This window comes from Aedes albopictus, chromosome 3 (genome assembly GCF_035046485.1).
Source record: "Aedes albopictus strain Foshan chromosome 3, AalbF5, whole genome shotgun sequence".
In the NCBI taxonomy this organism is placed as follows: Eukaryota; Metazoa; Arthropoda; class Insecta; order Diptera; family Culicidae; genus Aedes; species Aedes albopictus.
The window spans coordinates 154,577,494-154,593,389 of NC_085138.1; the positions used below are offsets into that span (position 1 = coordinate 154,577,494).

Genomic DNA, 15,896 nt, shown 5'->3' on the forward strand with positions numbered 1-15,896 from the left:
TTCAAGGCTTAATCCAGGAGTTCCTGCAGGAGTTCCATTAGGGACCATTTCAGGAGTTATTTCAAATATGTTCCCTTTTCTTTAAGGAATTTCTCCATCAATTCCTGCAGTGAATCTTCTTTGACTTCTTCTAGTGATTCCTTCAGAAGTTTTGAACTTTAATAGAAGAGTTTCTTCAGGGATTTCTCAAGGAGTTTAATTAGGAATCGTCAGAGAAGTTCCTTCATGAAGTCTTCCTGAAGTTCTCTAATGGTTTCCTTCAGTACTCCCTTCAGTACTCCCTTCAGGTATTCCTCCTGAAGTTGCTTCAGTAAATCCTTGAAGTAAAATTCTTTGAGAGTAACTCAGGCAGCTCCACGGAAATAACATTCAATTCATTCAAAAATTCCTACCGAGAATTTCTGCAGGGGTTCATCGGGAATTCCTCCAGGGATTCCTCGGGAAATCCTTCAGGAGTTCCTCAAGAATTCCTCCAGGAGTTCCTGGGAATTTTTTCAGCAGTTCCTTAGAAATTCCTTTATTAGTTCCATGGGAATTCCTCAAGGAGTTCCAGAAGCTCCACGAAAATTCCACCCGGAGTTACTGGGAAGTTTCTGCAGGGGCTCCTCGACAATTTCTCTTAGAGTTTGTTGAGAGTTCCTCCAGGAGTTCTTCAGCAAATCCTGTAGGAGTTGCTCGGAATTTCTTCCATGAGTGCCTCAAAAATCTACAGGAGATGCTCGAAAATTCCTCCAGGAGTGCCTCAGGAAATTCCACCAAGAGCTCCTAAGGAATTCATCCATATATTCTTCGCGAACCTCGAGGAGTTCCTCGAAAATTCCTATAGGAGTTCCTCGGAAATTTCTCTAGAAGTTCCTTGGGAATTCCTGCGGGAGTTCTTTGGGGATTCATTTAAGAGCTTCTCTGGAATTCCTTAAGAAACTCTTCAGGAATTCGTCTATGAATTCCCCAAAGAATTCTTCCAGAAGTTTCTTATTATTTTTTCCAGGAGTTCGCGTAAAACCTCGTATAACCTTGCAGGGGTTCCCCGGGAGTTGATCGAGAATTCCTGAAGGAGTTCCTTGGGAGTACCTCCAGAAGGCTCACAGGTTCCACGGAAATTTCTCGAAGAACTCCTCAAGCATTTTTTTTCCAAGAGTTCCTCGAGAATTCCTCCAGGGTTCTCTCTCTACGGACTGCTCGGAATGTAGCCAGGAGATCCCTGGGAATTCATCCAGAATTTCATCAGGAGTTGCTCGGGAGTTTCAACAGGACTTCTTCCCCCACGCGTGAATAGAGCGACTAAGACCCCTCCCCTCCACTAGCTACAATGGCATGCGGCGCGTATGACATTACAGCGGTGAGGGGGGAGTTTCTTTCGGAGTTCGCTAGAAATTCCTCCAGTAGTTCCTCGGAAGTTCTTCCAGGGGTTCCTACGGAATACCTTCAGGAGTTGCTCGTAAATTCCACCAGGAGTTCTTATGGAATTTTTCTTCCATACGTTACCCGAAATGTTTCCAGACGTGCATCTTCTATAAAATATGTATTTTGATTCCATGGAAAAATTCCTGGAAGTTTCCTTGTAACCCTTATAAAATTTGTAACCCTTAGAAAACATATTATGTTTCTGCTAATTGTATAGGGTATTGCGTATGATATTAACATGTGTAATACAGGTAACAGATGTTTATGCTGATATACGAGATGTATGTAAACACTACCACAACGCTTGAGTGAAAATGACTAATGCAAATAATCCCAGTCAGATGATATTTACTGCAGGCAGCAACTCCTTGTATGGCAGCAGTGAGCAACGTTTTTTCATACTTTTTTTGAGTCTAGTTAGTTTGAAATAAATTTTGTTCAAGGATAAACATCTGTTATCTGAGGGTATACTAAGAAAATCGTGAAAAAGGCGAACTATTTTTAGTTTAAAACCGGTTTCTAGTTGGCCATGCGCTGTCATTTCAATAATTGTACGCTTTTTTTTCAGTTTCTTCTGGCAATCATAGCTGTTCAACATTCATCAGTCCGGCTACCAAACTACCTACAAGACGTATGGCATCATTAGAAACATCTTCATCATAGTCAGCACTGGACAAGTTCGAAAGGGTTCCTATTAAACAATTTTAATTTATATTCTTTACAAACAATAAAAAATACCTTATGGGGGGGGGGGGGTGATTGGGGTGGTGAGTGGGTGGTTTATGGGCTTTATAAAAATCCGAAAGTCCAAGGGTAGATTTACAATCTTTACCAAAGCTCTCCCAGGTTGCGATGTAACGATATTTGAACCTTTCATTGAAAACATTCTTTGTGTTAAAACTTTGAAATAGTTTATAACTTTCAATCAAATTTAATCGAGACTGGTTCACCAAGTTCTCCCAGGTTGCGAGGTGACGCATTACTTGTACCTTTTATTAAAAACGTTCCTTGTTTCAAAACACTGAAATAGTTGGTAACTTTCAACCAAATTTAATCAAGACTGGTTCACCAAGTTGTCCCTGGTTGCGAGGTGACGCTAGTACCTTTCATTTAAAAACGTTCATTGTATTGAAACTTTGAAATAGTTTACAACTTTCAACCAAATTTAATCGAGACTGGTTCACCAAGTTCTCCCAGGTTGCCAGGTGACGCATTACTTGTACCTTTTATTAAAAACGTTCTTTGTATTGAAACTTTGAAATAGTTGATAACTTTCAACCAAACTTAACCGAGACTGGTTCACCAAGTTCTCCCAGGTTGCGCGGTGACGCAGTACTGGTACCTTGTACTTGAAACGTTCTTTGTATTAAAACTTTGAAGTAGTTTATCACCTTCAACCAAATTTAATCAAGACTGGTTCACCAAGTTCTCTCTGGTTGCGAGGTGACGCTAGTACCTTTCATTTAAAAACGTTCATTGTATTGAAACTTTGAAATAGCTTACAACTTTCAACCAAATTTAATCGAGACTGGTTCACCAAGTTCTCCCAGGTTGCGAGGTGACGCACTACTTGTACCTTTTATTAAAAACGTTCCTTGTTTCAAAACTTTGAAATAGTTTCTAACTTTCAACCAAACTTAATCAAGACTGGTTCACCAAGTTCTCCCAGGTTGCGAGGTGGCGCTATATTGGTACCTTTCATTAAAAACGTTAATTGTATTGAAACTTTGAAAAAGTTGATAACTTTCAACCAAATGTAATCAAGACTGGTTCACCAAGTTCTCCCAGGTTGCGCGGTGACGCAGTACTGATACCTTTTATTATAAACGCTCTTTGTGTTAAAACTTTGAAGTAGTTTATCACCTTCAACCAAATTTAATCAAGACTGGTTCACAAAGTTCTCTCTGGTTGCGAGGTGACGCTAGTACCTTTCATTTAAAAACGTTCATTGTATTGAAACTTTGAAATAGTTTACAACTTTCAACCAAATTTAATCGAGACTGGTTCACCAAGTTCTCCCAGGTTGCGAGGTGATGCATTACTTGTACCTTTATTAAAAACGTTCCTTGTTTCAAAACACTGAAATAGTTGGTAACTTTCAACCAAATTTAATCAAGACTGGTTCACCAAGTTCTCCCAGGTTGCGAGGTGACGCATTACTTGTACCTTTTATTAAAAACGTTTCTTGTTTCAAAACATTGAAATAGTTTAATATTTTTAACCAAATTTAATCAAGACTGGTTCACCAAGTTGTCCCTGGTTGCGAGGTGACGCTAGTACCTTTCATTTAAAAACGTTCATTGTATTGAAACTTTGAAATAGTTTACAACTTTCAACCAAATTCAATCGAGACTGGTTCACCAAGTTCTCCCAGGTTGCCAGGTGACGCATTACTTGTACCTTTTATTAAAAACGTTCCTTGTTTCAAAACACTGAAATAGTTTCTAACTTTCAACCAAATTTAATCAAGACTGGTTCACCAAGTTCTCCCAGGTTGCGAGGTGACGCAGTACTGGTACTTTTTATTTAAAACGTTCTTTGTGTTAAAACTTTGAAATAGTTCATAATTTTTATCCAAATTTAATCAAGACTGGTTCACCAAGTTCTCCCAGGTTGCGAGGTGGCGCTATATTGGTACCTTTCATTAAAAACGTTAATTGTATTGAAACTTTGAAAAAGTTGATAACTTTCAACCAAATGTAATCGAGACTGGTTCACCAAGTTCTCTCTGGTTGCGAGGTGACGCTAGTACCTTTCATTTAAAAACGTTCATTGTATTGAAACTTTGAAATAGTTTTTAACTTTCAACCAAATCTACTTAAGACTGGTTCACCAAGTTCTCCCAGGTTGCGAGGTGGCGCTATATTGGTACCTTTCATTAAAAACGTTAATTGTATTGAAACTTTGAAAAAGTTGATAACTTTCAACCAAATGTAATCGAGACTGGTTCACCAAGTTCTTCCAGGTTGCGCGGTGACGCAGTACTGGTACCTTTTATTATAAACGTTCTTTGTGTCAAAACTTTGAAGTAGTTAATCACCTTCAACCAAATTTAATCAAGACTGGTTCACCAAGTTCTCTCTGGTTGCGAGGTGACGCTAGTACCTTTCATTTAAAAACGTTCATTGTATTGAAACTTTGAAATAGTTTCTAACTTTCAACCAAATCTACTTAAGACTGGTTCACCAAGTTCTCCCCGGTTGCGAGGTGACGCATTACTTGTACCTTTTATTAAAAACGTTTCTTGTTTCAAAACATTGAAATAGTTTATAATTTTAAACCAAATTTAATCAAGACTGGTTCACCAAGTTCTCCCAGGTTGCGAGGTGACGCACTACTTGTACGTTTTATTAAAAACGTTTCTTGTTTCAAAACATTCAAATAGTTTATAATTTTAAACCAAATTTAATCGAGACTGGTCCACCAAGTTCTCCCAGGTTGCGAGGTGACGCATTACTTGTACCTTTTATTAAAAACGTATCTTGTTTCAAATCATTGAAATAGTTTATAATTTTTAACCAAATTCAATCAAGACTGGTTCACCAAGTTCTCCCAGGTTGCGAGGTGACGCAGTACTGTTACTTTTTATTTAAAACGTTCTTTGTGTTAAAACTTTGAAATAGTTCATAATTTTTATCCAAATTGAATCAAGACTGGTTCACCAAGTTCTCCCAGGTTGCGCGGTGACGCAGTACTGATACCTTTTATTATAAACGCTCTTTGTGTTAAAACTTTGAAGTAGTTTATCACCTTAAACCAAATTTAATCAAGACTGGTTCACCAAGTTCTCTCTGGTTGCGAGGTGACGCTAGTACCTTTCATTTAAAAACGTTCATTGTATTGAAACTTTGAAAAAGTTGATAACATTCAACCAAATGTAATCAAGACTGGTTCACCAAGTTCTCCCAGGTTGCGCGGTGACGCAGTACTGATACCTTTTATTATAAACGCTCTTTGTGTTAAAACTTTGAAGTAGTTTATCACCTTAAACCAAATTTAATCAAGACTGGTTCACCAAGTTCTCTCTGGTTGCGAGGTGACGCTAGTACCTTTCATTTAAAAACGTTCATTGTATTGAAACTTTGAAATAGTTTACAACTTTCAACCAAATTTAATCGAGACTGGTTCACCAAGTTCTCCCAGGTTGCGAGGTGACGCACTACTTGTACCTTTTATTAAAAACGTTCCTTGTTTCAAAACTTTGAAATAGTTTCTAACTTTCAACCAAACTTAATCAAGACTGGTTCACCAAGTTCTCCCAGGTTGCGAGGTGGCGCTATATTGGTACCGTAAACCGGGGTCAAATTGATCTTCGGGTCGAAATTGATCACACGTTTTTCGTTTAGGTTTAGCATATTTTAAGTAATTTCCTTTCAACTATCGTGCAGTTGGGAACTGATACTAAACGATATTTGCTTGGAAACTATTTGAAGAATGTTATATCTAACAGAAAATCGTCTGATCAATTTCAACCCGGAGATCAATTTGACCCCGGTTTACGGTACCTTTCATTAAAAACGTTAATTGTATTGAAACTTTGAAAAAGTTGATAACTTTCAACCAAATGTAATCAAGACTGGTTCACCAAGTTCTCCCAGGTTGCGCGGTGACGCAGTACTGATACCTTTTATTATAAACGCTCTTTGTGTTAAAACTTTGAAGTAGTTTATCACCTTCAACCAAATTTAATCAAGACTGGTTCACAAAGTTCTCTCTGGTTGCGAGGTGACGCTAGTACCTTTCATTTAAAAACGTTCATTGTATTGAAACTTTGAAATAGTTTACAACTTTCAACCAAATTTAATCGAGACTGGTTCACCAAGTTCTCCCAGGTTGCGAGGTGATGCATTACTTGTACCTTTATTAAAAACGTTCCTTGTTTCAAAACACTGAAATAGTTGGTAACTTTCAACCAAATTTAATCAAGACTGGTTCACCAAGTTCTCCCAGGTTGCGAGGTGACGCATTACTTGTACCTTTTATTAAAAACGTTTCTTGTTTCAAAACATTGAAATAGTTTAATATTTTTAACCAAATTTAATCAAGACTGGTTCACCAAGTTGTCCCTGGTTGCGAGGTGACGCTAGTACCTTTCATTTAAAAACGTTCATTGTATTGAAACTTTGAAATAGTTTACAACTTTCAACCAAATTCAATCGAGACTGGTTCACCAAGTTCTCCCAGGTTGCCAGGTGACGCATTACTTGTACCTTTTATTAAAAACGTTCCTTGTTTCAAAACACTGAAATAGTTTCTAACTTTCAACCAAATTTAATCAAGACTGGTTCACCAAGTTCTCCCAGGTTGCGAGGTGACGCAGTACTGGTACTTTTTATTTAAAACGTTCTTTGTGTTAAAACTTTGAAATAGTTCATAATTTTTATCCAAATTTAATCAAGACTGGTTCACCAAGTTCTCCCAGGTTGCGAGGTGGCGCTATATTGGTACCTTTCATTAAAAACGTTAATTGTATTGAAACTTTGAAAAAGTTGATAACTTTCAACCAAATGTAATCGAGACTGGTTCACCAAGTTCTCTCTGGTTGCGAGGTGACGCTAGTACCTTTCATTTAAAAACGTTCATTGTATTGAAACTTTGAAATAGTTTTTAACTTTCAACCAAATCTACTTAAGACTGGTTCACCAAGTTCTCCCAGGTTGCGAGGTGGCGCTATATTGGTACCTTTCATTAAAAACGTTAATTGTATTGAAACTTTGAAAAAGTTGATAACTTTCAACCAAATGTAATCGAGACTGGTTCACCAAGTTCTTCCAGGTTGCGCGGTGACGCAGTACTGGTACCTTTTATTATAAACGTTCTTTGTGTCAAAACTTTGAAGTAGTTAATCACCTTCAACCAAATTTAATCAAGACTGGTTCACCAAGTTCTCTCTGGTTGCGAGGTGACGCTAGTACCTTTCATTTAAAAACGTTCATTGTATTGAAACTTTGAAATAGTTTCTAACTTTCAACCAAATCTACTTAAGACTGGTTCACCAAGTTCTCCCCGGTTGCGAGGTGACGCATTACTTGTACCTTTTATTAAAAACGTTTCTTGTTTCAAAACATTGAAATAGTTTATAATTTTAAACCAAATTTAATCAAGACTGGTTCACCAAGTTCTCCCAGGTTGCGAGGTGACGCACTACTTGTACGTTTTATTAAAAACGTTTCTTGTTTCAAAACATTCAAATAGTTTATAATTTTAAACCAAATTTAATCGAGACTGGTCCACCAAGTTCTCCCAGGTTGCGAGGTGACGCATTACTTGTACCTTTTATTAAAAACGTATCTTGTTTCAAATCTTTGAAATAGTTTATAATTTTTAACCAAATTCAATCAAGACTGGTTCACCAAGTTCTCCCAGGTTGCGAGGTGACGCAGTACTGTTACTTTTTATTTAAAACGTTCTTTGTGTTAAAACTTTGAAATAGTTCATAATTTTTATCCAAATTGAATCAAGACTGGTTCACCAAGTTCTCCCAGGTTGCGAGGTGGCGCTATATTGGTACCTTTCATTAAAAACGTTAATTGTATTGAAACTTTGAAATAGTTGATAACTTTCAACCAAATGTAATCGAGACTGGTTCACCAAGTTCTCTCTGGTTGCGAGGTGACGCATTACTTGTACCTTTTATTAAAAACGTTTATAATTTTTAACCAAATTTAATCAAGACTGGTTCACCAAGTTCTCCCTGGTTGCGAGGTGACGCTAGTACCTTTTATTTAAAAACGTTCATTGTATTGAAACTTTGAAATAGTTTACAACTTTCAACCAAATTTAATCGAGACTGGTTCACCAAGTTCTCCCAGGTTGCGAGGTGACGCATTACTTGTACCTTTTATTAAAAACGTTCTTTGTATTGAAACTTTGAAATAGTTGATAACTTTCAACCAAACTTAATCAAGACTGGTTCACCAAGTTCTCCCAGGTTGCGCGGTGACGCAGTACTGGTACCTTGTATTTGAAACGTTCTTTGTGTTAAAACTTTGAAGTAGTTAATCACCATTAACCAAATTTAATCAAGACTGGTTCACCAAGTTCTCTCTGGTTGCGAGGTGACGCTAGTATCTTTCATTTAAAAACGTTCTTTGTATTGAAACTTTGAAATAGTTGATAACTTTCAACCAAACTTAATCGAGACTGGTTCACCAAGTTCTCCCAGGTTGCGAGGTGACGCAGTACTGGTACCTTTTATTAAAAACGTTTTTTGTGTTAATCTTTGAAGTAGTTAATCACCATTAACCAAATTTAATCAAGACTGGTTCACCAAGTTCTCTCTGGTTGCGAGGTGACGCTAGTATCTTTCATTTAAAAACGTTCTTTGTATTGAAACTTTGAAATAGTTGATAACTTTCAACCAAACTTAATCGAGACTGGTTCACCAAGTTCTCCCAGGTTGCGCGGTGACGCAGTACTGGTACCTTTTATTTAAAACGTTCTTTGTGTTAAAACTTAGAAGTAGTTTATCACCTTCAACCAAATTTAATCAGGACGGCTTCTCCCAGGTTGCGATTAATAACGTTCTTTGAAGTAGTTTATCACTTTCAACCAAAATTATGCAAAACTGGTTCACCTCTTTGCGACGTGACACATTACTTGTACCTTTTCTGACACATTCTTTGTTTTAAAACTTTGAATTAGCTTAGATCAAGGTGCCAGTAAGCATCTCACGCTCCTTAATTCATCTAATTCAAAAACGAAGCGATTGGTTGCGTTATTTTCAAAAATATTACAAAAATAAGAAACAATACCAACTGCAGGAGCATTCTGCTCACTGCTGATCATATGCAATGGTTTCTTTAGTTTATACATGGTTTACCAAGTTCTTTCAGGTTGTGTAGTAAGGCATTACTTTTCTATTATGCAAATTATGTTCTTTCTTATAATACAGTGAAATACTACAAATACAATGTTTTTCAAAACTCGATATAAATTTAAAAACAAATAGAATACAACAACATATTGCACAATGCAGGCCAAACATGTCTAAAGGTCCTATCTGCAGAAGAGAGGCTCTCTTTGGTTTCCCTCTCTTTCGTTAATATCTCAGCTGTTTATTTGTATTAGGATTGTCTCCTTGCAGTAAACGATGATCAAAACAATCGTCTTTTGATTTGTACTGCAAAAATATTTGAAAAGCGTACCATTACATTGCAATAATTGAAAGAGAAAGTGAACAAAGAGAGCCTCTCAAATGCAGATAGGACCTATTGAAATGTTTGACCAGAATGTTCTGTTTTAGCTAGCTTCCACTAGCGATGGGATCAGCAGTAGTCATCGTCCAATAAAGCGTTTAATCACATTCGGCGGAATCTTCGTCTGGAATCCCACTGGCCTCCATGAATGCACAGTCAACGTCCGCGGTGACCATTCAGATCCGGAGTGTACTGCAGGACTCTCCGTTCGCCACAGCAGATGGTGGTCATCCATGTTATCAGTAAGCGGATGTATGTGTGTGGTTCTGTTTCGCTTTCTTTTGGAAAACTTCGGTTTTGGCATCGGTGTGATTCAAAAACGTTCCTGCCGCAGATTACACTTCAAATCCAGGTCAAAATATATCAATCACATATGGCTGTAACACGTCACCTTCCACGGCCTGGGATTCCACCAATCTAAACAAAATCACATAGAGTTTGGTCATGGGCAATAACGGTACTATTCACAAGACTTACCTGCGGAAATTTTCGGTTCTTGCTGGCTTTCTGTTGCATTTTGACACTTTTCGCTCGGCGCTGCCGAATCGCGTTTTGGTCGGCATCTTCCAAGTGCTTTGACCATTCCACAGGTCAGTCTCCAGCGGCAAAACCTCATCCGCAGAGCTACTTCCCGCGGCGGTTTTTAATTTTGAAAAATAAGCACTGGAAACCCCGAAATTTGCTTCAACCGGACGAACGTTTGCAGTAATTTCACTTGTTGTTTGGCTGCTTCTCCAGTGACGGTGTGATCTCTGCGTTCTGCCAATGAGCATGAGCTGTCAAAATCTTGTTGTAGCAGCTTTACCGTACTGCACCGTTTTCGGCACAAAATGAGAAATTAAGTCATGTTTAATGCTGATATTTTTACAAAAGTAATTCCTTGCGCTTTGTTTAAAAATAAAACGCAATAAAAATAAAAACAATGCCCTGAAAGGTGTTTTATAATCTGTATTCAAGCATAAATAAGAAGCGAATTTTCATAAAATATCATCTACCCTAATTTGGGACTCTCACTGTAAGCTTGTTTACGCTACAGAGTCGCCATCTGTTGGAGTTTGATGGAACATTCAATAGTTTCTTTTAGTTTCCGATAGAGTTAAACTATACGTATAGCGCCTCTCGCGGTGGAATGTGTCGGAAACCGATGCAGGTAGTTCATTGTAGAGGTTTCCGTTTGTTGCCAGCAAACTAGATCTAAAATGTAGCATGTTAAGCCTGAGAACGGTCGATATAATCGATAGAAAAGGAATTTCCAGAAAGAATCTCTAATTTGCAGCGCACAGAATTTAAGCAATTGTGCGCTGGTTATATGGAATCAACCCATTAAACAACCATGCGCCTCCTACTCCTTCATTTGCTATTGCGAAGAGTTCGATGGAGCCCCCAGGTATTTTACTAAAAGTTAAAGCTAAGTTTCCTGCTCCCAAGTAGAGCGCTCAAGTAAAACTCCTCCTTTTTCCGTATAAGTAATTTTGACATTTGTTGAACTGACAGCATTTTAAACGATGGTGTAAAAAGGATGTGAAGAAAAGGGCATCAGGTTGTTCACGATTTGGACTTAGAGAAATTTCGTTCGTTTTCTCAGGAAATGTTATTGAAATTGAAATGTACTTTTTCGCGCGCGTTTTGGGGAAAATGATTCAATTTTTTATAACTTTTGGGTGGGCTTCTGGGTAAAATCCAGATATGTAGTAAGATTGCAGCGGAGTTGTGAAGCGTTCCAAGGAAAATGCTGATGAGAGACATTGCGCTGGGATTCTGGGGGATCTTTTCATAGTTTTACAGCGAGAACTATGATTAGATACTAGTTATAAATTCTGCAATACTGGGGTTCGGACTACGGTGGGAGGAATTCTGCTGGGACTCTGACGGTTACTTTATGGAACTCTTGAAGAAATACTGGGACAAAGATTCACGGGGAACTTATAATGAAGATCCACGAAGGATTATTTGTGATAAATCTTCTGGCGTTCCGTACGAAGGTTTTTCTTTGGGATTTGGCAGAGAATCTTATTGAAATTTTTCGATATGTTTCACTGGAAAATCCACCAGGAGTTCGCCGGGGATTCTCATAAAATTTCTCTGAGAATTTCATTAGAAGTTCTCCAAAAAATCCCTCCATGAGCTCCTTATAATGTTTTTTTTTTTTCAGGGTTTAATAGCTAGGAGTTTCTTCAGGGTTTTCTCCAGAGGTGTTTTCCAAGATTCTACCAGGAGTTTTTTTAATCATCCTCCAATAATTTCTACCGGGATTTCTCTATTATTTTTTTCCGGGGTTCATTCAGATTATTCGGAGATTTCCGCAAGAATTCCTTCCGGGATCATTCCAAGAGTTCCTTCTAGTTCTCTGGGCGTTTCTTATATGAATTCTCAAAGAATTCCTTTTGGGATTACACGAGGAATTGTTTACTAGATTTATCTGGGTAATCCATCCTCCAGCAACTTCTTCCTGGATTCATTCAGAAGCTCCTACTAGGAGACCTACTAGGAGTAACTTTTTGGATTCCTCTCATAGTTTGTTCTGGTATTTCTCCAGGATTTTCTTTAAAGATTACACCAGGAGTGGCATCAGGAAGATTTCTCCAATAATTCCACCGGGAAATCCTACACCTCTGAAGATTTCTCCAGAAATTCCTCCTGAGAGTTCTCCAATAATTCCTCCGGAGATTCCTGCGAGAACTTCTCCGGAGATTACTGAGGTTTTTTTCGGAAATCCCTCGGGGAAAACCTTCCGGAGATTCCTCCAGAAATTCCTCCAAAAATTCCTCCTGGAATTCCCTCGGAGATTCCTCCAGGAATTCCTTCTTTTTTGTGTTACAGCTTATACCTGAGGTTTTCATATGCAGCTTCGTTTGAGGTTTTATGTTCACTACAAAAATATATGAAAAATCTGTATATGTTCAGAGTATTATTTGGAAATTTATCATATTTTGATCAATAAAAGTGCTAAGTGTTTCCAACTTTTTTAAACTCTCTTAATGTAATATATTAATACAGGACCTACTAAACTACGTTTGAAGAGTAGGTCCTATGCATTTTTCGTTCAGTTAATGCACTTTTATTGATGGAAAACGTTTGACAGATTAAATGTGCAAAATATGGTAATTTTTGAAATATCGTCAACTACATAAGCACATTTTTCATATTTTTTGTGGTAAATATAAAACCTCCAACGTAGCTGCATATGCAAGCCTTAGGTTTAAGCTGTACCACAAAAAAAATTGAAAAAGTTTCATAGAGCACATATTGAGATATAACGTTTTTAAAATGTGTCCAATGACTTCTATGAAACTTTTTTTTTTTTTTGACTTTTAGAAAACTTATTCGATCTCGCTCAAAATTTCACCAATGGATATTAATATATGATACATGATTGGTCAAAATTTCAGCGTTTTTGATTGACGTATAAAAAAGTTATTAACATTTGAATGAAAAATTATTTTGACAAAAAAAATGCTGTACGGACAATTGTTTGATACACTGTATAAATCTTAATTTCATCATATTAGTTACCTGGAAGCAATTGTATGTATCTCGCGAGAAAATACATTTCCAATAGCTATATTGTGTTTTGTTCTCTGCACTATATTTAAATGTTCATCGTAGTGTTCCTCCCACTTTTCAACCACATCTGTTCATCGAGAAGCTCTCATCTCGATTCCGTATCCTTAGTTTACTATGAATTTTACATGTTTTTAAAAACATATAACAAAATTGAGACAACTGTAGTGAATAATGAAGAAACTGATTACCTAACAATGCGATCTCTCCATCTCTATTCCAGGAACAACCAAAAACTGGATTGCTGTCGAAGGTGCCTTGTTCAGCAGCAGCTACAGTGATGCCAGTGCATCGGCCTACAATTCCAAGCTAGCCACCAGTGCGCCCCGCGGCATTCTTTCTACGCTCTCCGCATCGGAGGAAAAAAACGTGTTCGCCATCTATGTGTCCTATTACGTTAAGGTTAAGCTAATACTCAGCAGTATGGGAGGAGAGGTTTCACTAAAGTTGCCGTTCGTTCTGGGGAACGTGGAAATATCCGACCCCAGTGCGAACCCAACTACCCTCAGCGGGCTCAAGAAGCTCCGCGAGATGAGTAGAAAGTCCAGTACTGTTACCAGCAATGGAGGTAGTAGTTTGGACATTGTGCCAAGATCGTCAATAACGAGAGAATTTAGCACTCGAGAGTCGGACGACGACCCGGACGATACCGATCGGATCAACCGAATTGCGGAACTCAACAATCAGAACAAACGAATGCCCGGCCGATCGATGTCGGCCGTTTCTCCGACGCGTCTCCCGTCCGCCAACGACAACGGAACCAACAACCGGAGGGAAATGTTCAAAAATTCCAAATTCAACGATAACCTCAACAGTACAATCGATGTGATCACCGAAGACTTTCAAACCATCACGGCCAACATCAGCAATCTGGTCAAGTCGGACTCGAGCAAATCGAACCTCAACGAATCGGGCGTGGCCTGCCAGCAGGAGATCAGCGTCGAGGCCCAGATCCACTGTCCCCTGGTGACGGACGACGGCCTGACGCAGAACTGATCGTCGCAAACCGAAGACCGACCGCCAAGCAGTGAGCTGTTGTTATAGCAGTGGTATGCAGCACCACCCCCTATTTAGTGTTAGAGAGAGAGCGACCACTAGGAATTGTAAAAACAAAACTATAGTTTCGATCTTTTACCAATTCTCAACCTGCTGGATAGAGTTGAATGTTTATACAAGCAAGTGCCCAAGCGGTACGTTTAGGTTTTACGAAGCACCGTTTATACGAACTGTAGCGAAGAGACTCGTAGTAATAATACTTAGGAGTAACATCTAGTCACTATTATAGGCAGGAGCACCTTTATTGTGACTAAACGGAAAGTTTCTAACCAGTCTAGTCTGGTATCTCCATTTTGTATCCACTGTTGAACTTACTAAAAAAACTGAAATTGTCCAAGTCTGCACATACACGTCACTGTACCTACTAGGGAATTAACTGTACCGTAACTGAGATGGATCGTGAATGTTTAGAGATAAGACCCAGAGCAAACGAAAAGAGCTGCTTTCTTAGAACCAATTGATGACATCAATTTTTGAAATCATTACTGTTATGTTACTGTTTTGTTATATAATTGACTAATATCCACAGCAGAAAGGTGAATACATGCGATCGACTTTGAATGATCGGAATAAATGAGATAGATTAAGCTTTGATCACTTGTGATTACTTTTAGGAGCAGGGTGTTGGAACACTTCTCGTTCGGGATATGGAATCCAGGTAGAAATGCAAGGTGAAATACAGCATGGATCTTAAAAATGCGATAATAGTACTTTACGCAACAAGGTGCAGAATGAAGATTTTTACAGCACGAGTCGTACATTTATCCAACGAGGCTTGTCGAGTTGGATAATTACGACGAGTGCTGTAAAAATCGAGTTCTGCACCGAGTTGCGTACAACGTTTTTTGCACCTTCATAAATTACCACTTGAGGATAGTTTTTAACTAAACTTTTTCATCAGACTGCACACTGATGTTGATAGCCATGATTAAGGAAGTCTGATCATAGCAGGTTACACTGTGCAGTTGTCACAATTTTTCAAAACTGCCTCCAGAAAGCCTCAAGAAGTTGATCAAAACTGAAAACAGTGCTGTAATGGTTCATTACGCCACGCAAATCAGTGATGTAATGAACCATTACAGCACTGTTTATTTGGTGTGGGAAAGTAGGCCTTTTCCAGTCAGATTTGCGTCAGGTAAAACAGCCTATTACGATGAGAAATTGCAATTGCAGAAATTTGTCGACGGCGCCAAACCTGACGTAGGTACAAACCAATCGGACGGAAGACCGAACAGTTTTTTGAATGAAAATTTGACAGGAGGTGGTGTCCTAACCTGTGAAAATCAATATCATCATCAACATTGTTGCCACTGCGTAAAATGGCTCATAGCGATATCATAATCACAGACAAACAGACGTATCACTTGGAACAAAGTGCGATTAAAACCACTGACACAAATGTATAATCGCCCAATGCTAATTATGCTGTGTTTTGTAAACCCACTGATCAGAAGGTGGTAGTGAGCAAACGTCAAACAGGAGCAAAAACATTGCGAGCGCCTTGTGCGAGAGATTTGCGAACTACAGAATATTATCGTCGCACCACCAAATCGAAATCGTCGCTAGAAGCACATGCGAAGTTGCAGCTGCGAAGTAAATTTGAATCTATTTTTTCAATTGCGCATCATTAAGCTAATTAAGAGCAACAATATGCACTAATCCAAATTGAGTTGCGAC

The 15,896-nt window shown here is 38.4% G+C and overlaps 1 protein-coding gene across 3 annotated transcripts in view; it reads left to right on the forward strand.

Annotated features, from left to right (window-relative positions):
* The window catches only part of LOC109431771 (uncharacterized), a 436,488-nt gene extending 420,598 nt beyond the window's left edge, over positions 1 to 15,890 (forward strand). For all 3 annotated transcript variants that reach the window (XM_062856052.1, XM_062856051.1, XM_062856053.1), the window contains one exon: positions 13,387 to 15,890. In XM_062856052.1, coding sequence (XP_062712036.1) covers positions 13,387 to 14,159 — 773 coding nt within the window. In that variant the 3' untranslated portion in view covers positions 14,160 to 15,890. The remainder of the gene's footprint in view (positions 1 to 13,386) is intronic.
* Positions 15,891 to 15,896: the final 6 nt, after the last annotated feature.